This window comes from Camelus bactrianus, chromosome 35 (genome assembly GCF_048773025.1).
Source record: "Camelus bactrianus isolate YW-2024 breed Bactrian camel chromosome 35, ASM4877302v1, whole genome shotgun sequence".
NCBI lineage: Eukaryota > Metazoa > Chordata > Mammalia > Artiodactyla > Camelidae > Camelus > Camelus bactrianus.
This window is the reverse complement of record NC_133573.1, coordinates 16,462,473-16,489,665: the sequence shown is the minus strand read 5'-3', so window position 1 is coordinate 16,489,665 and position 27,193 is coordinate 16,462,473. Positions and strand designations below refer to the sequence as shown.

Below are 27,193 nucleotides of genomic sequence, written 5' to 3'. Positions count from 1 at the left end.
TCTGATGCACAGCACAATGTTCCAGTGATGCATATACATACATATATTCCTTTTCATATTTCTTTTTTATTTCTTACAGTCTCTCATACAAAGGTAAGGATTTTTTAGTGCTTAGAATTCCACATCTTAGGTCTGAAAGGACTTAGAAATAAGTCCTTAGGAGATACAAGGAAACAGAAGACCAAGAGACAAAGTGTTGACTGTCCCCACGGTCCATTGTGCTTCCTCCTAGGAAATTCTTACCTAAATACAATGAAGAAAATCTAAGAATTAGAATGACATTTTGAAAATACTACCAAACGTCTGATGTGGTGAGAGTAAGGGCTGCACCAAATAACATAATCAATGTTTTTTTAAAATAAATTTAATAAGCTGTAGTCATGACTTCTTCTCATTGTTTTATAACTGCTTTGTCATAACTTTACTGTGACTTTATAATTTTTCTCATAAGTTGAGCATTGTACGTTTTCAGTTATCTTTTGCATAGTTTGATCTTTGACATTTTCCCGGACGCTGCTGCCTTGACTGAGCCTTGCTGTTTTCACAGGTTGTGGTGGAGAGTTGTCTGGGGACACGGGCTCCTTCAGCAGTCCCGGGTACCCTAACCCCTACCCTGCCAACAAGGAGTGCATCTGGTACATTAGCACAGTTCCTGGGAGCAGCATTCAGCTCACCATCCACGATTTTGATGTCGAATATCACACAAGCTGCAACTTTGACGTCCTGGAGGTAGGAATTTAGATTGTTTTCAGCATGTTAGAGGATTTTGAGTAGAACTGGAAATCATTCTGCAAAAAAATCCCTAAAGTCTTTCCCGTGGCCAGCAGTGTTCTATTCCTAGTCATTTTGATGAGTATCAGCTCTTCGTGAAGGATGCTTGTAGACAAATGGGGTTAATATCTCAGTTTGGGTTTCTCTAAAAGCAGAGCCGAAGGATTTGGTGGCAGATGGTATACCTAAGAGCTGGTGCCAGGAGGCAGGAATGAGGGAACTGTGGCAGGGAGGGTGAAGGAAGAAGAGCCAATGAGGGAGCCCCCCATGGGCTGAACCCTGCGGTGACCCTGTGAGGTCCCCTGAGTTCTGCTCATCAGAATCATCCCTCTGAGGAGGCAAGGCTGAGCCCTGGTCCCCTCACTTCCATTCCCACTGATGGAGGGTGCCTCTTGGGATAGTCAACACCCCATGCTTCCAGTCTGAGAAAGCTCCCTTAGGAAAGTCAGTGGGATGCAGAGTTTAGAGAAAAGACGGGTGCTTGGGGCAGGACATGGCCATGGGCAGAGGAAGTGCCCACCCCTTTTCTAACACTGCTGTAAACGATTTATCCGAGATCAGTAGGGCAGCCTTGAGAATGCATTGTAATCAGCGTTGTTGCCGGAATCTAGTCATTAGATGACTTCCAAGCACACACAAAGCTCCTGCCACCTCAGCTGTAGGGACTGCCCCAGCACATCCTGACAAGGTTCTGTTTCTAGTAGAACTTCAACCCCATGAAGCCTGGGTATGTGTCTGTTTTTGTTTCATTTCATTTCAGGGCTTATATCCCCTAGGGCCATACAGCGCTTGGCAAATAGTAAACACTTAGTATATATTTGTGGAATAATTGAAGGTGCCCAAATCTCTGACTGATGCACCATGATAATGTGCATTGATGGCGTCTTGCCAAGGCATTTCAACATCCATTTTCCCATTTGAATGTTAATGAATCCTCTGAGGTAAGAGGGGAATTTTGCCCCCATTTTGCTGTTGTCAAAACAGAGGCTTAAAATGCCTGATGGGTTTTTCCACGACCCTAAGGATGGTTAGTGGAAGAGCTAAGAACTAAATCCATCCCCTGGCACACACTCCATGTAAGTCAGTGCCAAAAGAAAGAGGTGGGTGGTGAGCAAGGTTTTGAAATGAGTGGCTTGTACTTTACAGAAAACTTTACCACTTAAACTCTTTATCTAATTACAAAACAAGTTCTCTCCTTGAAGAAACATGGGGTTCTCAAATCACGCCCTCCCTGAGTGGACGCAGGGTCACTCGGAGTTGCATGTAGCAGCTCTAGTCTCTGCCAAGGAGGACGATGTATGCTGCGTTAAGTCAAGTCAGAGGCAGAGCTGGGAATCCTGGGGTCAGAACCCCATACCCTTGTCTTCACAGCAGTCCTCCTGCCCAGTCATGACTCCATCTCAGGGGAGGACCGGTTCCTTAGGAGGAGAGAATGAGATGGCTCCCGAAATGCACACTCAGCTCGTGAAGGCGACATCACACTCCCACGCGCAGCGTTCACGTGCTCTCTCCCGCTGGCAAGATTTCTCAGTCGCATTTACAAAGCGCTGGCAGCAGACTTCTCCACAATAATGTGACATGGTCCTCACCCTCCATTTTCATATTCCAAAGCGCCTGCGACTGCTGCCCACTTGGCAAAATGTAAAAAGCTTCATTGTGCTTTGGTTTTGTCACACCCATTACGTGAGAAAGCAAAGAGCAGGGCTGTTCCCTGTGAGCAGCCTCAGGGACAGGAGGACAGAGGGACAGAACCAGGTCTCTGGGCAGCAGCCTTCCAACAGGGCCCTGCAGGGAGAGAGAGGACTTGTGCGAAGAGGCTGCTGTCTGCGCGGGGCTTGTTTTCATTAGGAAAAAGCGGTCTCCCGTGTTCCTTCAGAACCAGGGTTTGAGGATTATGAGGCCCTTAAATATTTGGGGAAAGGGTTTTTTTGAGGCTGAAGTGAGTCACCCCTTAACTTCTCCCCCCAAACCTGTTTGACATCTCTGCAAACATTCCAGAAAGTGCTGTAGTCAATTTGGGATAATGAGGATAGAATGAGTTTTTTCTGTCTCTCACATCATAGGTGCTGATAACATGTTAGCAACAGGTTTCAAAAGATTTTACCCCTGGTGGTGTGTGGCCTAGAACCTTTGCTGGCTCGCTCCACCCGTGCGCCCTCCTCCTGCCCACCGTCCTGACCTGCTCTGCTGCGTGGCCGAGCAGGACCTCACTGTCACTAGGTATGGGGCTCCCTGGGCTTCACTAAATTTAACCAACAGCCAATATATTTTTCCCTCAAAAATCAGTGTCCCGAGAGTGGCCCATTGCATTAAGCAACAGCCGTTGGGTTACTCATAACCCTGGAATGCTGACTTGATTAGAACAATAAATGGAGCTAACAGAGCAGAAAGAAATGCTCAAAACAGATTAAAACCATAGGCTTTGAAATGGTCTATATCCTGAGCGTTTGCTAAAAACACATTTTTTAATCTCCGATCATCAAACCAATCCTTCCCCTCCCAAAGTTGAGTCATACACTGTTGTCCAGTGAACCACACCCTGAAATTCTTTCCATCTTTTTCCTTTTCTGAAGAGTCACGTGTGACCTCTTGGTTTTATCTGTGGAAGCCAAAAGTACCATGCTATTGTTTCAGCCAGAGAAACACTGGTTGATTTTCCTTCGATCTCTGGGAACGAAGCCTGAGCCAGCTTAGAGCAGAGAAGGAAATCCACTCCTCGGCGGAATAAACCAAGACAGATGCCTGGTGTGGGCTGTTACTGCCCACTGCACTCTGCTCCGCTGTCTTTTGCGAGCCCCATTCAGGAAGTGGGGAAGCAAAGATTTCAAAAGCAACAGTGTTTATCCTGCTGGGGGCTTCTAGTTCTGGCCAACTCATACATGTTACATTTGTGATCTCAAGGGGACCCTGAGCGGGGAAAACAAAGACTCTTTTGCTGATGTGCAAGTTTTCTTTGTTAGAACTAAATCCTCGTGCTCAGTGTTCTCTCCAAATCTGAGCTGCTTATTGGGCTGATGGTGAGGAGCGCGTGCTGACCGTTCAGGCTCTGAGCGCTGCGCCCGGGGCCGGGCAGCAGGGGAATCTGGACACTGGGCGAGACCACTCGAAACCAGCAGCAGTCTGCTTTCTCCCACGTGCGTGTGTGTCCGTGTAAAGGGCCACACAGGGCTCTTTCTCCGGCCCTGCCTTTGCTGGGACGTAGGGGGCCACGCAAACATAGCTTCTCCTGATGAAAATAAGCATGAAGCGGTTGGCTTGCTTCATTCCCTTGCAATGACAGCCCTTGTGCCTGGGCCTCCCCTCCGTGGAACAGCAGTTTCATTCATTTTGGCCTTTCTTGCATGGCTGGGGGCAGTGAATAAGACAAAGGCTTCATTATGGATTCAAATCACACACTCTTCACCAGAAAAAGGCTGCTTGTTCTCTCTCTCCCCAGAGGACACTTGGGTGGTTCCCCTGTGGTCCACAGCTGCCCTCAGGGTGGGCAGGGGCCGGAGATGTGTGTGCAGAGGTGGGCGCACACATCTCACTGAGCTGTGCTTTCCTGGTTCCGGTTCCAACCTGAGTGTGGACATAAGTGCACGTACCAGTGGGGGAGGGTGAAGGGCCCAGATACCAGCATGCCTGGACTTTCTTCTACAAACTCTAGTTTGGCAAGATTGAAGATGGGGGGATGGGGGTCCATATCTTCTATTTAATTCTTATCTTCACCTTCCCCCCTTGGTTATCCAAGGGGCCAATGAGAACCTGTGTTTAGCATCCCGGAGGCCCCCCCGGGGCTGGGCTAGGCCTGCCCACAAGACGCTGGACATGAGAACCAGAGGACAGTTGCCAGGAGGAATGTGTCACTGGGATGTAGGATCTGGTCAGACGAATAGCTGCAAGTTGGAGGGGACTTAGGAGATCTGAGAGTGGGTGAGATAGATCTGGCCAGGCAGAGTTCACGGCAATTCCTGAGTGGAATTTGGATGGTCTTGGTCCTGTTCCTGTGGGGGAGCAGCTGAGAGCAGGTGCAGGGGGGATCTGCCAGACCCCCTCCTTAGGGTGCCACAGAGCACGCTGATAGACGTTACATTCTCCCCGATGGAGGGCAAGCATCCTGGTAAATGCCTAACCTTATAAACTATTCAGCTTGCAAGGTAGAAAATCCTCAAAATGTAATAGGGCGACTGATAGCCTTCAGTGAACTTGACTTTCACAAACCAAATGGCCCCGTGCTAGGACTTTGCCTGTGTGCCCAGATGAGCTAGAAAATCAGACTCAATACTGTGTTATCTGCAATGCCTCTGCCAAAGAAAGCAGGAAATCCAATGAAGGCATGAGAAAGAGGAAGAGGGGAGATAAGGAAGATTCTGGAATAAGCCCTTCAGTTCAGCTCTACGGTTCTGGCTGATGGGACAAGCAGGCATTTCGTGGGTGGTTGAACTTGTGTGTTCCTAAGGCAGAGGGAGTGCCTTTGAAAATTCTGCTTAGGGTTATAGTTCATCCCCACCCAGGGAGGCTGAGACTTCAGTCCCTAAGGATAACAGACTCCAGAGGCTGGTGATAACAGGGTGTCAGAGGAAGGGCTGTAATTGCTTAAATATCTAAGTTCCTTTTTCTACATCTCATCGTAGATTTACGGAGGCCCTGACTTCCACTCCCCCAGGATAGCCCAGCTGTGTGTGCAGAGATCATCTGAGAACCCCATGCAGGTCTCCAGCACCGGCAGCGAGCTGGCAGTCCGATTTAAGACCGACAGCTCCGTAAATGGGAGAGGCTTCAACGTCTCATGGAGAGCAGTTCCTGGAGGTGGGTGCACCCGGGAGGTATCTCAAAACACTCCAGCCGAACCCTTGTTAAATTTCATAAAATGTTTGGAGAGCGGTATGAAGGCCACATCCTGCCAACTCTGTGACCTCCCTAATGGCGCATACTGCTTTGGCACACACTCTTCCCCCCCAAACAGGATAGTTTAACTTCCAAAGACTCACCTTGTACACAAAAACCAGCCCGCGCAAGCACGCACGCCCATGCTGAAAGCAGGAGCAGGGTGATTGGTTAGACTCATTCTTCAGGGCACCTCTGTCTGCCAACCTCAAATCTGGGCATCAGCAAAGTGGTAACGACTTCATGCCATTCTATACACATTTGGATGCTTGGCAAATACTGTAAATGTTAAATCTGTGAGGAATTATTATCCTTTGTCATAAAGTGACTTTCTGCCCACCATCTTAGGCTGTCAAAATAAATTACTTGTTGCAGATTTTGAAAATAATATATTCACACACAAAATCTTTTAGCAATGTCCATCTCTACAACTACTCATGATCACTACGTTTATTGAATGCTAACCGTGTGTCAGGCACTTTTCGAACTCTTCTACAAGGACTATCTAATTTAATCCTCACAACCGCCCTACGAGGGAAGTTTATTTCATATCCTTATTTTCCTAATGAGGAAATTGGGGCCTAGAGAAGTTAGTGACCTGTCCAAAGTCACACAGCTAGAAAATGCCAAAGCAGAGATGTGACTCTAGGCTGCCTATGGCCTTGCTTCTACAGCTCAAAGGTAATATTGTAAGCATATTAGATCTTTCCTAAAGTTAATGACATGAATTTAATTAAATTACATATAGTGTTTAATCCAAAATGGTTTTTGATTACCAGAAAACAATACTGAATTTTCCTATTGTTGGTTTATATTATCATAAATCTAAGAAATGATGGATCATAGAGCTAGACATCTAGTGATATTTTATTACATCATAGGAATACAAAAACAGAATGACTCTACCGAGTGCAGAATATTCCATTTTAAAAGGTAGATATTAAATTATTTATAAAAGCATTCAGTACTTAATTATCAACATTCTTAGAAGGAGATAAGTTATTCTTACAATATGTTACAGTTTTAGAGAACAATGAAGAGAAGTTTCATGGCTCTGTGAAAACAAGATTTCATTTGCATTATCTTTCAGTATTATAAAAATAACTTTGGGCTTTCATATTTAAAGTATTTGAAGTCTTTTCTTAGGCATCCTTCTTTGTTTTGTTGGAATGCGTGAATTAATGGTGGACATTCAGTCCTCCAGAATGTTTGGCACAGACTACATAAAAATGGTGATCAAAGTAGCGTACTGTTTTATGCCATCAGATAATGGTGTAAAATTTTGTGCACCAGAGATTCCTCTCATTACTGAATTGGGTCTCCCATTTACAGGTTGTGGTGGCGTTTTCCAGGCTCCCAGTGGAGAGATTCATTCTCCAAATTACCCCAGTCCTTACAGGAGCAACACTGAATGTACCTGGGTCATTCAGGTGGAAAAACATCACCGTGTCCTGTTGAACTTCACTGACTTTGACCTTGAACCTCAGGACTCTTGTGTTCTGGTAAGTTACACAAATCTCATGCATTGTCTCCAGTCAAAGTTGGGTCAAAACATTGCCATGAGAGCATGTGTAGTGACTGTATTAGTTATGAATGTTTTTGACATCAAATCATAGGAAACTCAACTATTAGCAACTTAGAAGATAAGGACTTTTTTTTTTTTAACCTAAATACAAACCAGGATGTAGATAATCTCAGTGTTAGTTTAGCAGTTCAGTCTCTGCTGTACCATTCTTAGTGAACTGGCTCTTCCTTTTGGGTTTGTTACCTCATGGTCATAAAATGGCTGCAGCACTTCTGAACATCCTAGGTTCGTATGTGAAGAAGTGGAGAAGGGATAGCGTTAGTTGTTTCTATTTTGTATTTTTTTAATCAAGAAAGCAGAATTTTTACAAAAGCCCCCTTATTGGCTAGAATTGGCCACAAGAGAGATTAGGAAATTATAGTGGATTATAATAATGGATTTACCATAACCACTTTAAATCAATTATTATTAAGTCTCTAGGGGTCCTCACAGGGTTCTACTTTTCTTGCAATCAGTATATCTTGCTCTGGTACTTGAATGAATCAGTGTCTAATAAGACAGAATAGATGAAGAGTGAGGAGTGGAGGAGAAGGGATATGGCTATTGGTTCGATGACAAAAATTTCTATTGCTCTCAGCAACTTAATGCATTCTCCCCTGAAACTAATGCTTTATGCTTAATGTGAGAGTGAATGAGGCTGTATTTTGAAATTGTCTTTTTGTTTTTAATTTAATTTTTTTACTCACTTGATTTTTTTTTAAACAAAACTTTTTCCATCTTTCATTTGTATTTAGAGACATTTCATTAAAATATAAACCAGGTTCTCTTGGCTAATGGATCTTTCTATTTTAGTTTCCTGACACTTTCTTACACAAATCCCAACTGGCTAGCTTTCACATTTAACTCAAGAAAATTCAAAAGTTGTTTCATAATTTTCAAAGTAGTCCAGTCTAAAGGTATGATTTCAAGTATTATTTTTCAAGATTAAATCATTATAATTTATTAATCATTGATTTATGACCTTATTAACCTTTTAAAATGAGTCATCAGAGTCTAAATTGGCAAAGCATTATACAAACTTAAGGTGTAGGACATCTACTTTCCATATTTGTAACTCCTGATTAAGACGATTTTAAAATTTTGGATGATATTTTAAGACATCTCCCTAAATGCAACAAAGAACTTGCAAAATTAAATTTCTGATTTAAAGAGACGTGAGCCTAGTATTTGGGACTGCTTTTGCCCCTGGGGCATTTGCTGATGCAGAAGGAGTTAGCAGCACTTCTGAGAGCCTTTCAGGGCAAAGAAGAGCAAAGTTTGAGTCCAGGACCTGAATAGGATGGAAGTCCTGGTAAACTATCCTGACTCCTAGGTAAAATGAAAGTAAAACAGCCTTCATAGAGACTGCATCCCAGGTTCAAGTCATCTCAGTGCCCTCCCCCTCCAAATCTCAAGCCATAGAACAGTGAGGGGAACCCTGTACTGCTGAAGCATCTAGGCTTTGGACAGCTAGCAGAAGCAATTTAAACTCTTCTTCAAAGAGAGATAAAATCACTCAAGGCCACATTTCTACCAATAATTTTCATATGCAATGTCAAGCACACTATCAAAGATATTCATATATATGAGGAGACAATGCAACATAAATGAGATACAACATGAATAACAGACCATGAAAATAACACACTAATATGCCACCTGCTAAAATTACCAGGCACAGGTTAGCAGACAGCTATAGTTACTAAGCTTATGGAGATAAAAGTCAAACCTAAAACTTTCAGCAAGGACTACAAATCATAAAAAGTGACATTGTAAATATTAAAAAAAAAACCAAACACCCTGAATTTATAAAACTGGATAAATACACAAGCTGAAATTAAGATCTCAGCAGAAGGGTTTTGTTTTTGTTTTTGGCATATTAGACAAATTAGACAGAGGTGAAGAGAGAATGAGTGAACTGGAAGATGTCAGAAGAATCTATCTGGAAAAAAAAAAAACCTCATGTAAAATCAAAAGGATGAAAAACACAGAAGAGAGGTTAAGACACATAGAGGTCACATATAAAAGTTGTAACAAACTTACTGGAGTCCCAAGAGGAAAAAAGATAAATGGACCAGAAGCAATATTTAAGGAGCTAGTGACTAAGACTTTTCCAAAACTGATGAAAGACATCAATCTATAAAAACAAGAATCCCAAGGAACCCAAACAGCTAAGCAGGATAAAGAGAAAGATATACTTATCTAAGATAGGTAAAGGTAAATAAAGAAATGTTACAGTCAGCCAGGGAAGTAGGTGAGTAAGGGAACAAACTATCTTTTAGGAAGTGGCAAGCTGAACACTGACTTTTCAACAGTGATCATTGGAAGGAAAAAAGACAGTAAGTACCTCAAATTTGAAGCAAGGCAATAACTATCAATCAGGAACTCTGCACTCTCCTGAAAATAGCCTTTAAACATGAAGTTGAAATAAAACATTGAAGCAGTAGAGGCACCTTCAAGAAAGGTCGAATGGGACAGAAACAACTTGTCTATCTAATAGTTTTGCCTGTGGTTGGCATCTGTCCATCACTTGCTCCTTCCCCCAGCCTGTACGGTTCCAGGTAAAGTTTCTTCTCTTTGGTAAATTCCATAATCCATCAAATTCAACATACAAAGGTGTGTGAACAAAACAAAGCCTAGGTCAAAGGCACACCCAGTATGGCTGCATTATTTCCTGCCAGTGGTCATGAGTAGGATTTTCCACCTACGTGAGATATAAATACACAGACCAGGTTTTCTAGTTACCACTGCCATATCTCAACACGCAGCTGGGCTTAACTTCACAAGCTGTAGTGAGAGGCATCAGACAGGAGGAAGTGAAACCTCCAATATGATCTGATCATAGGCATGGAGATAAAAAATTAACCCCCATACAGGTCTGGCAGATATGGTAAAAGACAAAAGATTATATAGTCCAGGCAGGTTGTCAGGATCAAGGAATCTTATATGAAGTAGTTGGGGGCCTCCACACCAGTGGGGAGATGGAATATCAGAAGCAGAAGTTGCTAAGAACTTGAGCAACACATTGATGTAAAAACTGAGCTATACCAGCAATGTGGGACACCACAGTGCCGTGGTTGAGAGGTGTCACTCTGTGGTGGAGTGGTCCTAAATTTTGCCATTTTCTAGCTGTGTCACCTGGGAGAAAACTAATCTTTCAGCTTTAGTTTCCTTAGCTATGAAATGGGGGTGGTCAGAGTGTCTGTGTCACATTTGTTATGGGACATTTGAGATCATGCAGGTGATCTGTTCACATGGAAAGTCCTCCATTCATGCTGGTTGTAGTCATAATGATGCTGACAGTGAGCCCACCGGCGGAGGCAGGTTCCAGGGGCAGTGAAAGAGGGAGGTGGCGTGGACCACTTGCAGGAGCAACGGGCTTAGGGGCCAGGGTCAAGGCTTCCCACCTGTGATCCTGGACCTCCAGGTCTTCAGTTTAAAAAGACCCTAATTATGAACCTTTCTCCTAGCATACCCTGGAGCATTTCGTGTACATAGGACTCAATAAACTGTAACAATAATCATGAGGAAACAGGAATGATTCTTTTGGGCCTGGAAGCTGGGGAAGGTTTCACCCTGAAGATGACATTTAAGTGGTAGAATTTCACTAGTAGGAATGTGGTAGTGAGGCCAGGAGAGGAGGCTTTGGGGAAAGGATAGGGTAAATTGTGCCCAGAGGTATGAACGTACACAGACATTTGGGAAGAGGAAAGGAGATTGTTGTCCCTGGAATGTATGTGTGTGTGTTGGGGAGCGTGTGTGTTAGGGAGCTTGTGGGGACCAAGGGTCTATGGAAAAATTCCAGATTGGACAAACTCTTTTATGCTCTGTGGAAGTTTTCTGTAATATACTCAAACCTATATTTGACAATAATAGCAGGCAGCCATGTGAGGATAGGGTTGGCAGAAGAAGAAAAAGATGGTCTTAAGGCTGTTTGGGAAGCTATAGAAAGACCTTGGGCAGTGGCCTTGGGAGTGGAGAGAAAGGACATACCAGAAAACCCTTATGTTGGTGTAGCCACTTGGAGGCTAATTACATGGTGGAGTGTGGGGTGGGTGATACAGATGAAGAGTTAAGACTCTTTGCTTGAAGAATGGGTGACTAATAATGCAAGTGAGTAAAAGGATAGACTACGGAGTTTGATTTGGAAACTTGAGTTGAAAGGTCTACACAATGTTCCTTATAGAGTTTGACAGATAGGGTCAGTGCATGGGGTCTGAGCTGGACAGATCCATTTGAGGGTAATGTCTGTAGTCTGTATATTTGGCTGGTCATTCAAAGCACAGAAGTAGATGTGATCACATAGTGGAGTATTTTGTAAAGAGAAAACGGTCAAGTAAACTCTTAGGAAACCCCACCCTTTGGGGGAAGATGGAGAAACAAAGGGAAAGGAGACTTAGAATGTGTACTCGAGGAGCTGGTGGAGAAGCAGAAGAGAGTGGTAGCAAGAAGCCAAGAGGGAAGTCAATTTTAAGAGTGGATGAGCGAAGGTATCAAATCCAGCAGAGGACCACTAGGATGAGGTTGGAACAAAGCCACCGGGGTCAGTCTTTGATGACCTTGTAAGGAGTAGGATTGGTGTGAGTGGTAGTGGGAACCCCCTCATCACAATGGGTTTAGGAGATGCAGGGACTTCTTAGCTTTCCCCCAGAATTAAAGAAGTGAATAGTATCCTGGGATAAAGGGTTATAGTCTATGGTAAGGCAAGGTCAGTGGAAAGTTGTTAATATTTTTTTAGTGGTGAAGAAGCCTTAATACTGGGAGGGCAGGGTGCTGGTGACAAAAAAAAAAACAAAAAAACAAAAAAAAACCAACCAGCTGAGTGTAAGACATAAGTGGAGTAACTGATGAAGTATGTGATTGGGGCAGAGACCTGAGGATGGGCCAGACTGGTCCTATAAATTTCATAGTTTCAGAGTGAGAAATTGGAGCACATGGCCAACCATAAGCTTTCTTTTCTGATTTGCAAATTTATATGGAAAAATGCAGAAGTCATATACGAGCTCAGTCATTTTTGTTTGTACAATTTGTAAATCACCTTTACAGAAGGATAAAGAAATGTGAAAAAAAAGACTGTTCAGATAAGCTGGGGCAGGGATCTGCTGTGTGTGGTTGCCAAGTGGACCCAATTATGGGGATGGGAGGTCTGCAGAGGTTTGGAACAGGGCAGGCAGTGTACTGGGGAGGCTGGAATTTGGCTCCAACTTATAGTTAGCTGTCCAGGGGTTCATGAAGGAAGGCATTGAGGCACCAGCCATCTATCTTTATAGCTAGATGGACACTGGATGTGAAATGTATTCTAAAGTCCAGTATCTTACATAATATCTCTGTGGCTTAAGTTCATACAGACCAGTCATTCATTTTGGAGACATTCACATTAATTTCTTGGTCCTGTTACTTAGACGGAGTCATTAGCAAAGAGAAAAATATTCCATTGCCAATGATGCTGCCAGATAATGTTTGTGTTCATGGGATTTTAAATAGAGCTCAAGTGTATTATTCAATACCAAGGTGAATTATGCTTGGATGGGACCAGCCACCAGGTTTTTAAAACTCCTGTAACTGGATTGTCAGAAATGTAAATATTCATTTCAACAGTCATTATGTTTATCGTCATAAATGCATGGATAACATAGAATGTTAGATTCATAGAGGAGAGATTAGAGATAATTCACTGTCATCTGCTTTTTGAAAAATAAGAAAATCATGGTGCAGACAGATCAGGTTCAAGACCGGGCAGAAATTGATAAGCAGGAGCAGCACTAAAATGCAGGGAAACCTAAAGCAAGAACATGTGTTTTGGTAAAATAAATAAATAAATAAATGAACCCACACTTCATTTATCAATATTGGGAAAAGCGTAAGGATTTCAAATATAAGGTGCAAAGTGTGTCTGCTCTGACGTCAGGGGGTCTGGGTCCTGCATCCAGTCAATCTTTGGTGTCCGCTCTGTACCTCACGCTCCTAAGTGCTCGTTTCCAGGCACAGCACCACCACTCACTCTCTCCACGGCCTGAGGGCCTTAGTTTGCTCCTGTAGAAGTCTTAGTTAGCCTGGGGAACCCACACAGAAAGAGGAGATCTGGGTGAGAGGGTCCAGCTCGGTGGTGTGTGTGTGGGTAGGAAGAGGCGGGGAGCTGGAGAAACACGCTAAGGGTCAGGTGATGTCAGCAGTGGGTTCCTTCTGGAGGCCACAGTTTGACTCCCCAGCGCTAAGCTTTGCTAATCCCCCAGGGCACAAGTCTATCGGGAGTGGGGAAGGCATCATATCCACTCTCCACTTGCTGTACAGAATCTGGTCTTGTGGTCGGTCTCCTCCCCAGTGGCCCCAAGTGGAGGCAGTGTAAGCCCAAGGGAAACCCAAGCCATCGTCACTTGGCTTTGTGGAACTAAAGGCCAAATTTTGAGCCAGTAGAAGAAACAAATGCAAATTTTACAACAAAGCAGTCATAGCCAGCCTCTGTCCCATTTCATGAAGCCCACAGGAACCGTCTTTGTATCCCACGGCGTCAGTCTGTATGAGGCATAAATTAGAAATAGATGCGTGGCTGAACGCAGGAACATGTGAATTTTTGTGGCCTCTGCTCCTACAGTGATCGATGCTTCAGTGGAAAATTGCAGGCGACACTTTTGGGAACATGTTGAGCGCAGCTGGCACAATTACTGACATACGATCCCACTGTTTTGAGCCCCATGAGAACTTAGATAACATCGCAGAAGTGTGTTTTCTAGAATTTCATGCTGCTATAATGAAAAAAAGAAAGAACTTGGATTTTCTTTCTCTTTTTTTTTTTAATTGAAGTATAGTCAGTTTACAATGTTGTGTCAATTTCTGGTGTACCTGGATTTTTTTTTACTTCTGTTGACGTGGGGATGGCATCGCAGGGAGGAAACTAATCAGAAAGCTCAGCTTGCACTCAGGTTTCAACTACTTTGGTAATGTGTTTACACTCCCTGCCCACTCCCTTTTGAGTGGCTGCCATGATTGACCTTCGGCTCTCCTGAATGGCACATTGTGAGCATTTCTTGCTAAGGCGGCAGTGGGACCCACCGGCTAGGCAGGACTCCCGTATGGTCAGCATGAAGATGACTCCACTATGTTTCCTTTCACGAAGGCTGAGTATTACCGTGACCTGCGACTGACAGCTTAATTGCTTAATGAGAGGTACTCTTCTGAGCCTTAAATCCATGCAGCGCTGCAAGCTCTTAATGATCTCTGAGAAACGTGGGTTACAGCTCAGTGTGAGAGTGGGAAGAGAGAAGTCAGACAAGGAGCACGACGGGTCCCGGGAGACTCCAAACTCTGATTTCAGCATCCTCTTTGCTCAGCACAATGGAATGTCCGCCTTGTGAGAATCAGTAAGAAGCAGTTAAAAGCAAACAGACCACAGTCCAGACCCAGCCTCTCACATGGAGAAAATATACATGCGGACTCCAGACCCTAGTGCAAAAAAAAAAAAAAAAAAAAAAAAAGGAGCACATGATGAGTAATGGTTTTCTTTCAGAAGCTTTTTGTGCTGATCTAGGAGAAAGAAAGCAAAGCATTGGATTTGAACTGAAGAAAACCAGATTCCCCCCACCCCACCCCACCCCAAAGCTGCAGGGTCTGTTGCTGTTCACGTTGTTTGACAGTAAGGCACAGGGTGGGACAGGGCAAGTGTGGAACACAGGATCCATCTCTTGTTTTATTTTTTTAAAGATTCTACCCATGATGTGTTTTCTTTTAAAACATTGATCATTTCCAAAACCAGGCACAAAGACACAGGAATAACAGAACTCAGTGCTTCAAAGAGACAATTCTTAAACAGTTCTTTTTAAAATATTTATTGTTTTACAAATAAATCCATGACAGAAATCAACCTCTCTCTGTCTCTTCCTCATTTTCCCCTCTCTCCTTAACTTCTAACCACAGAAAATTTAGTTTCCATTTGATACTTGAGGTTGATCTCTGAAAATCTTTTTTCTTTTAACAACTTTATTGTGGTTATACTTTCTGTACAGTAAACTACACATATTTCAGATGTACAATTTAATGAATTTTGATAGATGTATACACCTATGAAACCATCAAGATGCCTAACATTTCATCACTCCCCAAGAGGTGCAGATTTTGAACTCCCAGTTTATCCCTTCCCACCCCCTTCCCTCACTGATAACCCTAAGTCTGTTCTCTATGTCTGAGAGTCTGTTTCTGTTTTGTAAATAAGTTCATTGGAGACTTTTTTAAAGATTCCACATATAAACGATATCATATGGTATTTTTCTTTGTCTGGCTTATTCCACTTAGCATGATGATCTCTGTGTCTATCCATATTGCTGCAAATGGCATTATGTTATTCTTTTTTATGGCTGAGTAGTATTCCATCACACACACTCACACACACACACTCACACACACACACACACCCCGTCTTCTTTATCCAGTCATCTGTTGATGGACATGTAGGTTATTTTCAATGTCTTGACTATTGTAAATCTCTTTTAATCTCTTTTAAATGATTTATTTTGCTTGCTTTGGGTAACGTTCTCGGCCATTTTGCCTCCCCGTGCCAACTTAGTTACCAAAAGCTGTGCTGAGACTTTTCATCCCCAAGGCAAAGAATAACTGAATTGAAGCCACTGTTCTTAATCTGTGGGCACAAGCTTGGTTTTGTTTTGTTTGTCTTTCAGCTCTGAATCTCTTTAAATGCTTGTTTATTTGTGAAAATTAAACAAGCTTCTTGGATTTCTTTTCATACCAACATTTCCAGGAATCTTTGAGTCCCAGCTTGCAGCAACTGCAAATGATCAGAGTTTACTGTCTCCTGTAAAGTTTGAAGGTGGAGTGCCACCACGCAGAACAAAGAAATAGGAGTGACAGAGTCCTGACACTGGATGTGTGCCGTGAACTGAATTTGGTGTTTCATTTCAGACGAGTGCAGCTAGAAACTATCACTGACTGAGGAAACCGATGCTTCCTCCCCCCACACCCCCAAGAAAAGCTGCTCGAATCTCCACTTCCTTCCTTACCTACATTTATGACTTTAACAGCTTGGATGATTTCCTAACGGATTCTCCTCCCGATCACTTAATATTTCCTGTATCTTGGAGCAATTCCCACACCCAAAATGGGAATTGCATTAGCAGCTGTGCACCGTATATAACATGTGAATGCATTTCACGGACTGTCATCTTCAGTATCGACTTTTCACCCTGATGTAAATGATTTCTTCTGTACCCTGAGATCTTATCTTCTACCACGTGTTTTTACCCTGATAACCTTCCAGGCAATCCAAGCAGTAGATGTGTGTCGCGAGAAATGAATTTAAAATGAAGTCCAGGGTAAAGACCAGGTTGAAAGCCAGTTAGGCCATGGGCAAGATGACAAAAGAGGCCACGCCGGTCCAACGAGGTTGTGGTTAGACCAGGAAAGGGCAAGGGCTGGATTTATGTCTGAATCCAAGAGTAGACCTGAGTTTAGGGGGCAGGGATTTCAGCGTTAGGTACACTGTGCCCTTTGTTACAGTGTTATAGTCTGCTAAGTCAGCCACGCTGGGAATCCCGTGCATGTTTGGTGGGAAGGAATGTGTGACAGGTGCCAGCCACCCTGAAATCCACCCAGGCCCCAAGTAAGACTTCCTAAAATGCCACTAAGGATGTTTGATTCTGGGTCTAGGTAAGTGAATGAGACTCCTAGTCTGTTCCCATGATTATCTTTCTAAGACATTTCCCTTAGCTTCCTAGAATCATGGTCTCTCAATATTCTATTTTCAGTGAATAAAGCTTGATTTTCTCTTTTGGGTTGGTTTCATGATAATTGGTCAGCTATTAGACAGACAGGACACTGGCTTCACACTACTCAGTGTGTGACTGTGAGCAAGTTACTTACATTTTCTGAGCCTCAGTTTTACCAACTGTGAAATGGGCTTGTAAGAAAGATTGAATTTTTAAAAATGACTTAAAGCATTCATCACACTATCTGGTACAGATCAGTGTTAGCTACTTCTGGTTTTTCTGTTAATACCACTATTGCTTCTGTTACTGTTGGTACCATGTTAAAGGTCTTAACTTATCTTTTTAAAATTTGTGACCCTTAGATAACTGTCATGATGAGTTCATGAAAAGACTCATTTTTATCTTAATTTTTTAATCTTAAAATATAAAAATTTTCACACATTTTTCTATATATCATCTCAGTGATTTTTTTCACTTCATAAGTGTGTTATTTTGATACCTTACAGAAGACTCACAAATGAGTTAAGAATGAAAAAGGTGATAGTGCAGAAAAGAAAAAGAAAAGCATACATTCATAATTTGCTTGCGTGGAAACCTTAACTCTGAAGTTAAGGTGAAGCATTGGCTTACTCTGGGGAATGCAAACCGTGCTGTGGTTTTGAATGAAAATGGATTCTTCTGACTCCAGTTTATACTAACGTTAACTCACACATTTAGTTGGTTTATTTTTTCCCTGAGCAAGATGAAACTTAGTAGAACAAGAAGATAAAAGATGCGGTAGAAATATTTTTCCACCTCCCACTCTCCCACAATCTGAGGGAATATATTCCAGGTTCTAGAAACGATCATACAAACATTACTGAGGAAGCGAATGTTCATTTCCCCCCTTCCATCATGTGCTTCGCCCTGGGAGGGATGACTGTTTCAGGGAGGGGATCACGGGTCACTCCATCCGCCAGGGCTTTGGTCGTAGGGGAGGGGCTGTGGGCTACGTGCTGTCCCTGTATCTGGCACTGTTCTTTGGTTCTTAAGCAAAGCATCAGTGATTGCTTGTCTTTATTTAGGGTGATTTTAAAATCGATCGGCATACCCTGCCTTCGTTTCATGTTGGATTTTACACTTCAGAAAACACACTGCACAGTGGTAGTTGTTGGGAGGCTGTCTTAAAGGGGGACACAAAATTAAGCAGGAGAAAGTTCAGGCTGCTGTAGTGATGTAGGCAAGATGTGAAGGGGTCCCTAGAGTTTGAGAGATTTAAACTCAAAATGTTTTAAACGTTTAAGTGATCTAAAATAGCTTGGCACTTGGATTCATGGTTCTGGCATTTACTGAGGCAAGAAAAGAAGGTGCAGGAGGCATTAGGGGGAGGAGTGGGAGAGGACCCAGTTTGAGACCTTGACTTCCTGGGTTGATGAGACATGCCAGCAGGGATTCTGGAATGCGGTCAGATATGCGAGCCTGGAGCCTGCAGACAAGTCTGGACTACAGTTGTAGATACTGGCCAATGAACAAACGTCTTGGAGATCTTCAAACAGAAGCCGTATCCAGTGAACTTGATACATTCCCATCAGGCAGCAGAAGGCTAGATTAAATGGCATTAAAATCCACCCATATGGTTTAGAAACTGCAGCACTGGTATCTGACTAGCACGGTTTCACATCTCTGTAGGGATCTGAACACTTAAACAAATATGTATGCTATTTTATGTGTTCCTCATACTAAATTTCTGAAATCCAGAAAAGAAAAAAAATAAGGAGTTAATGCCACCCGTAATATTTCCATACAGAGACAAACTATGAACATGCTGGCTTATCTCCTACAGAAACACACACATGCAAACGCATACATACACACTTATACACAGGCAGATAGTTAGTTAATACAACACATCATTTTGTATCCTGCCCTTTTCACTTAGCATTATTTAATACACTTCTTAAAAATAGTTTCTTTGACCCTATATTGTTATGGGAACACTAAAATTAATATTAGCTTATCACTGACCACTTAGATTATTTCTGTTTTTTCTTATAATAATGCTGTGAAGAGCATTATTTCCTTTATATAGATTGTCTTTTTTTTTTAAACTTTTTCTATTGAGTAATAGTCAGTTTACAATGTTGTGTCAATTTCCAGTGTAGAGCACAATTTTTCAGTTATACATGAACATACATATATTCATTGCCACATTCTTTTTCACTGTGAGCTACCACAAGATCTTGTATATATTTCCCTGTGCTATACAGTATAATCTTGTTTATTCTGCATGAGCCTGTCAGTATCTACAAATTTCGAACTCCCAGTCTGTCCCTTCCCACCTCTCTCCCCTTTGGCAACCACAAGTTTGTATTCTATGTCTATGAGTCTGTTTCTTGTTTTGTATTTATGTTGTTTGTTTTTTCAGATTCCACATATGAGCGATCTCATATGGTATTTTTCTTTCTCTTTCTGGCTTACTTCACTTAGAATGACATTCTCCAGGAGCATCCATGTTGCTGGAAATGGCGTTATGTTGTTGTTTTTTTATGGCTGAACAGTAGATTGTCTTTTCTTCAGTGAAAACTCTATTATATTTTAAGTATGTAGAAAAGTATCAACTACATAATGCGTGTAAAGTGTATCAGGAAAAAAAAAATCCTACCTGTTAAATCTCAGTATTTTACCATATTTACTCCAAGTTCTTTTTTTTTTTTTCCCAAAAGAAATAAAAAGGGGAGGGGGTGTGGTTGGTTGTTGCAAACTTCTTGGTGTAGGGATTCTTTATTCTTGGAATCCTTTGTTCTTGAAGCTGTGGGTCCGGTCATGGTTCCCCTGTAAAACCTCTAACAAAACAAATGTTATTTTCTATTCTGCAACTTGTTATCTTTATATAAGTGCAAAAGTGTTAATTTCCTTAATGGTCAGAGCCTTGAGAATAGGCTCTCCTGTGTATTCCAGGCTCTAGGCAACATTCTTTTACAAAAGGTGCAGAGCTAGCAAGACTGAGCCTAGGAAACGGTGCAGGGTTGAAGCCAAAGGAACAGGTCTAATATGGAGTCAGGTTTGTTCTTTTTTATTACATAACATATTCTTCCATTCACTCCTTTGATCCAACAATCTGTTTTGAGCACTTGTCTACACTGCATGCATTCAGATCTAATGCATTCTTTTTGCCCCCATACAAGATTCCACCTTATGAATGCACCATGAGTCACGTACCCATTCTACTGTTAATGTCCATCTAAATTGCTTCTACTACTGTGCTCCTGCATCCCTTATAGAAATGGACATTCTTGTACACGTTCCCTTAAATTTTTTTTTATTGAAGTATAGTTGATTTACAGTATTATGTTAGTTTCTGGTGTACAGAGTAGTAATTCAGTTATATATATGTATTCCTTTTCATATTCTTTTCCATTATAAGTTATTACAAGATGTTGAATATAGTTCCCTGTGCTATACAGTAGGACCTTGGTGTTTATCTATTTTATGTATAGTAGTGTGTATCTGCTAATCCCAAACTTCTAATTTAGCCCTCCCCTCACCTTTTGCCTTTGGTAACTATTGTTTATTTTCCACGTCCATGAGTCTTTCTATTTTATAAATAAGTTCATTTGTATCATTTTTAGATTCCACATATAAGTGATATCCTATGGTATTTGTCTTTCTCTGTCTGACTGACTTGACTTAGTATGATAACCTCTAGATTCAATCATGTTGCTGCAAATAGCATTATTTCATTCTTTTTTAAGGCTGAGTAGTATTCCACTGTGTATGTATACCACATCATCTTTATTCACTCATCTGTCGATGGACATTTAGACTCCACTTTGTGAGTATTTTTGAAGCTGTGTTGTGGAGTGGGGTATATGTTGTCAGGAAGATATTTGGAGAGGAACATAGAGCTGTTTAAAAAATCACTGCTCTTTTTGAACTAGACTGGCTGTCTTGTCATCCCCATCTCAACCTGGTATGTCAATGGATCATACAAATTCTTGAACAAGTTGTGATAGCCCGACTGCCCATGGAAATAAGGAAGAAACAAAAAAAGAAAACAACAGAATTTCCCATAAGGGTAACACGTTCAGTGAGTACATGTCTCATGCCAGGCACTTCATATCACCTTGGTGACTCCTTACTCCAACCCTAGAAGAGCCAGCCATGTCTCAAAAATGAGAGACAGGTGCCACACCATCTACATTTACCCCCTTTGCACCCACAACTCAACCCGCTCTACAACTTCCCCGTCATTACACCCAAGCAACCCCTTAGACCTCCCGTGACTTCCAAGCCACTAAATTCCATGAATAATTGTTGGTCCTTTCAGGAGAGTTTGACACAGTTGATCGCTCCAGGTGAGGAAGGGCACACTCAGAGGTCTAGGAAACCCATCATCCCCCTTAATAGTTTCAGGGGCTCTTGAGTGGAGATGTGAGGAGGCAGAGGTGTGGTGGTCATCCGCGTGTACCTTTCTTGTTAACATCTCAAGGCCTCTGTCACTTGCTTCTTATGGCTGTTCCCATCCTCTCTGCCCCTTGTTAAGAGAACGTTGGAAAGTAGGCCTCTTTATTTCTCCAAAGTCCCAAACACGGGAGGCTCTTCTGTGCAGCAGACTCTGGCTAGATATTTCAGTCCCTGGCAGGCGATGTCTGCAAAGGGCAGTGTAGCAGTTGATAACATGTGATATGAGACATTCTTGCCCTAAAAAATCCAGTGTTCATTCCTTCCTCAATCCCTCATTTCATGCTCCCTGTATTGGTTCTCTGTTGCTGCAGAAGAAATTGTCCCCAAACTTCAGGACTCAAAACAGCAACAGGTTTAGTTTCCTTGGGGCGGGAGCCCGGGTGTGGCTCACCTGCTGGGCCTTATCTCACCTGGCTGTTGGCAGATTCAGTTCTTTGCAGCCTATTGGCTTGAGGCCTCCCTCAGCTCCGTGGCACACTGGCCTCTCGGTGGAGGATCCCACAACATAGCAGGCTGCTTCATCAGAGCCGACAGTACAGAGTGAGAGAGACAGGGCCAGCTAGAGAGGGTGCTAGCAGATGGAAGAGTCCATCCATCACAGCCTAATCATGGCTGTGACATCCCATTCCTTGGACCTTATTCTGTTTATTAGAAACAAGTGATTAGGTCCATCACACACTCCATGGAAGGAAATGGCACAAAGGCATGAATCACTGGGAGCCGAGTCAGAGGTTGCCTACCACCCTCAACCCCTGCTGCCCATCTGGGTAATTTCCATGGGTTATGTCTCTAATGCAGGCTCCTGCCTCACCCATATTGCTGGATGAACCTCCGCCTTGGACCTCTTTTTGTCTTTGCCTCCATGGCTTTCTAGTTCCCTCCCTCCAATGTTTTATTCATTTCTTAATCAGCAATTTAGCTGTCTCTCAGTCTCCCTTTAACAGCAGAGGCTAATATCTATTACGTACGTAGTATGTGCCAGAAATGATCCTAAATACTTGATGTCTTTTAACTCATTTAATTCTATTGAACAATATGAGCTATATCCTCACAGCAATTCCATTTTACAGATTAGGAAGCCAAAGGACAGAAGGAGAGAGACTTGTTCACGGTAACACACTACAATATCTCTCCAACCACAGTCAGTCAATTTCCAGGAGCCTGTGAGGAGGTTTTGCTAAATGAACACCTTCTCTTTCTTCTCTGTAAAAGGAATTCTGCCACCTGCTTTTAAATAATGCATGCTTTAAATAATCTGTATTTCCATCATCAGTATGTGTATGGAAAGGTGAAAGTTTCCCTCTGCTTGGCTCCTTTATCTTCTCAAATTACCAGTCATTGGACTCTGACCACAGGCTCTATAAATATTTTCAGGAATCGATGCTGGTCTCTCACTTGAATGGTTTTTCTCCTCATCACTTTGTGCTGGAGTTGACACATGTCAACTTTGAAAAAGGGTTGACATTTGCTCAAATCTCCTTAACATTCTAAAGTGTCAGGCATTAAAATTCATAAATGTTTGGCTCAGTTCTAACTTCCGGCTACAGCTCAGGGTGTAGAGGGTCCCTGATAGCACCATCATGTCAAGTGTTCTGGATACTCTGGGATGTGGGTCTGATGTCCTCCATCCGTCTTCTGCCATCTTCGTTCTCTCACGTTCTGGTGAACACCCAGGACATCCAGAGAGAAGGCACCTGGGTGCTGTGTGTGTGGCATGGCCCCTGTCCTTGACTGGAACCTCCTCCCCTGCCCTTTGGGCCCAGAAAAACAGCCCATTTGACCTCTTCCCCAATGTAAATAGCCTTTTCCCCACTCTCATGCCTGCTCTGCGTTTATACACCCCAATCCATGGGAGAAAGAACAGCTTTTCTTCTTAACTCTGGGTTTTCCTCAACCTTAGTCCTCTGTTCTCAGAGGCCCATGTGCTCTTATGTATGTTATTCATACAGCAGACATTTATTGTCTGTTATGTGCCTGGTTCTATTCTTTCAAAAACCCTCCTATTTTGTGTGACCAATATAAGTTTAGGTATTTTGAATGTATGTGTTGGTGTCTGGAAATCTGACAAAACTCTGGATACTTTGCAAAGACACTGATTAACTTTTTCGTAGAAATTAGATCACCATTTAACCAGATCTGCCTCTGTGTTTAGAGCTCCTGTAGTTGGAACTCCCAGGGATGGTGGCTACTTTCATCTTTTGTAGACTGAATCGCAAAAATTTATTTTACTAGTGTTACCGAGAAATGAGTTCATCGCGATGTACAGGTTTTGTTGTTTTGTGTATTTCTGTGACTTTTACCACCTAAGCAACAGATCAGAAAGTAAATTCCCAGGCCTAAGAAACTCTTGGCAGCAGACTTAAATAAGACATAAGTTATATGAAGATGTTGTATGTGTAGCCAGTAATGATATAATTTGCTAGCTCTGCCTTGGGAACTAAATGGAAGTAAAGGAAATATGTATTGATAATTTTTTATGAATTTAGAATTTTAAAAATAGCAATAAGTTTTCTTGTATTTTCTTCCCTGCAGTTTTTAAAAATAATTGTATAAATTAAAGCTTATGAGTGTTAGGAACACTCTCAAATAAAAGAATTGTTATTCCAAACTGTTAAAAAAAAAAAAAAAAAAAAGACCCCAGTGGTCTCCTTGATAACCTGAGGTCTTATATCTTCCTAATTACCATTTTATGAAAGTATAACTTAATAACCATCACACACATTTTAAAAAGAAGTAACATGACATAGTGTAGCATTTGGAGAGAGAAGAATCAAGTTCCTGGTTCTGTCACTCACTAGCTGTATGATCTTGGATCAAAGTTTCCACTGTCACCACCTTCCATTGGATGAGACGGTAGTGATGAGACAGTAGTTTAATAGCACATTTGTGAAGTCTCACTTTCTTCACTAAAAAAAAAAAAAGTCACATGGTGTTGAGGACTAGTTTAGGGTATCAGCGATGATGCTTACAAAGTTACAACATGCTAATCAAATTTGGGGTGCCATTGGTATATAATTTTGATTTAGGGACATTTGGGAACCTACTTTGGATCACTTCCTTGTGAAGCAATGCCCAAGCCATATGCACTTCAGCCACAGTCCTGTAATTCCAGGCTCTCTGGGGTGGGAGGGGCTGGGAAGCATGCAGTCCTTCTGGAAGACGTGTTCTTTCCAAGAGCCTCTAGGGGAATGGCTCATTCATGGGACTGTCGGAAGGTTCTAGCCTCAAATTTCTACCTTACTTATTTTGCCGTAAGAGGAGTACAGCCATTGAGAGAGAAAAAGACAGCTTAGAAAGGGAAGGTATAATATCTACTTACTCGCTAGACCTCTGAATTTGGAGAGAAATAAAGGGAACCAGAAGAGGCTTGCCTTTGTGGGTTCGTGGACTTGTAAAATTCCTCTGAATCTGTGTGTGTTGGTGGTGGTGTTTTTTGTGGTTTTGTTTGGGGAAGTCTATAAACCTCATAGAACCCAAGTTCCACTAAAGTTTAGGAAATGCTGTTTCAGACAAACAAATCACCTTGAGAGAAACAAGAAGTCTTATATAAGTAGTTTTGACCAAAAGTCCATTGGTATATTCTGTAGACCCCTGTGATGTTCTAAGAAGGTATTCTTGAAAGCAAGCTAGTATTAATATAAAATTACTGAAATCCTAGGTTGTTATAGCTATAACCTTAAGAAAGTTTAAAACCAAGTACAGAGATAAATAAGTCTTGGATTAAACCAATGGTGGTAATATTTGAGAGCAGGTTGAAGTGTGAACATAGTAAGAGGTTTTGTGATGATCATTCGTATACTCTTTTGGCTCCGATTTAAGGTGTTCAAAAAAGCAGTCTAGGTTGGAAACTATATTTTGAATTGGTTAAGAATATACAAGTTAGTTTTTAAATCAATCTTTAAATGTTGAATAAAATCAATTTTAATGTTTTATTGGATAGGTAGATTTAAAATTAGAACATTGTTGGGGAGGGTATTGCTGAAGTGGTAGAGCGCATGCTCAGCATGTGTGAGGTCCTGGGTTCAATCCCCAGTACCTCCATTAAAAAAGTAATCCAATAAATAAACCTAATTACTCCCCCTCCAAAAAAACTAGATAAAATTAGAACATTAAATGATGCAAAGAAAAAGAAAAAAGAAAAGAAATGAGGCTCCAGAACCACATTTATTTAAAATTCATCATTGTAAAAGCTTTCATTAAAAAGTTAAAAATCCTCTTGCTGTTTGATTCATGTGCTTGTATGTATCACACTGAGAATAGCCTCCCAGTCATACTTTTGTGCTAAAGAGAACGCTGAGTATAATCTTCACTAGGTATTCTAGAGTCATTTGTGTGTACCTTCCTTGTATTAAATCCCTGAACTTTCTATTTTTCCCCAAGACGTTCTTATGAGATATAAATGGAAGTTTATTTTGCATGAAAGTCATATTTTAACTTCATACCTTTAATCTCACCCTAGTGGTTGGTGAGTTTAATTGGTATCTTGCACTAGATGAAATGAAAGGTTTAAATCTTTAGACTCTAGAATCTAGCTGTTTGGCTCAACATGTCCTGCTCCCTCTTAGGAACTGTGTGACTTGGTCACGTCGTTGAGGTCTCTGTGCATCAGTGGTCCTCTTCTTGAAAATGGAGGGAATCTCGGGAGGAGTAAATGGGATCGTGTATGTGAAATGCTGAATCCTGTTTCTGGCACATAGTAAGCAGTTAATGAATGGTTGTTGTTGTTTTATTATTATTATTATTATTATTATTATTATTATTATTATTATTATTATTATTATTATTATTATCATCCAAAGAAAAGAACTCATTTCCCCCCAGTTTGCATGTAAGAGCATTAAAAAACTCACAAGGAAATGAGCAAAACTTCAGTTTCACCAACCAGTGCAGCAGTTTTGTATGTCTGTAATATAAACTCTATTCCATTGGCATCTATAGGTCAGCTAAGTCCTAGTACAGAACAGGACAGACCAGAGCCTATATATACATATATTATTTTTAATAGTGACATAATTTTCTAAATCAGGTTCACATCATTATATCATTTGAAAGAATTCTACCATTTCTCTTCCTCTTAACCATGACTCTGTGAAGAGCAAGAAGTTGCAGCAAATGTTGGGTTTCTGAAAGTGAATGATAACTCATTTTTTCTTACCTATTTGCTCCTATACTCATTCTTGCATCAAATATTTTAACATATGCTGTGCATATACCCATGATGTAACAGCACTGGAGTCAGGGGAGGGAAAGAGTGATGAAAGTGTTACTGAGTCCAAATTCATTCTGTTCGCCACACAACAGGCCAATAAATCAGGAGACAAGGTGTTGGGGCAATGAATAATGACTTTATTCAGAAAACCAGCAGACTAAGAGGGTGGCGGACTAATGCCTCGGAGAACCATCTTCCCCAAGTCAGAATCCAGGCTCTTTTTGTACTAAAATAGGGGAGGGGGTATGGTTGGTTGTTGCAAACTTCTTGGTGTAGGAATTCTTTGTTTTTGGAATCCTTTGTTCTTACAGCTGTCCATGTGGGTCAGGTCATGGTGTCCCTGCAAACCTCCAACAAAACAAATACTATTTTCCATTCTGCAACTTGTTATCTTTGTAGAAGTGCAAAAGTGTTAATTAATATCCCTAAGGGTCAGAGTCTTGAGAATGGGCTCTCCTGTATATTTCAGGCTGTAGGCAACATTGTTTTACAAAAGGTGCAGAACCAGTAAGACTAATCCTAGAAAACAGGGCACAGGATTAAAGCCAAAGAAACAGGTCTAATATGGAGTCAGATTTGTTCTTTTCTATTACAAAAGGGATGGCATTTATAAAGATATCCAGC

General features: G+C 41.7%; 1 protein-coding gene across 1 annotated transcript in view; it reads left to right on the top strand.

The window, feature by feature from the left end:
• The window catches only part of CUBN (cubilin), a 273,800-nt gene that overhangs the window by 115,728 nt on the left and 130,879 nt on the right, over nt 1-27,193 (top strand). The window contains exons 29-31 of the mRNA XM_074358517.1: nt 548-729; nt 5,388-5,562; nt 6,973-7,142. Of these exons, the coding sequence (XP_074214618.1) occupies nt 548-729; nt 5,388-5,562; nt 6,973-7,142 (527 nt within the window). The remainder of the gene's footprint in view (nt 1-547; nt 730-5,387; nt 5,563-6,972; nt 7,143-27,193) is intronic.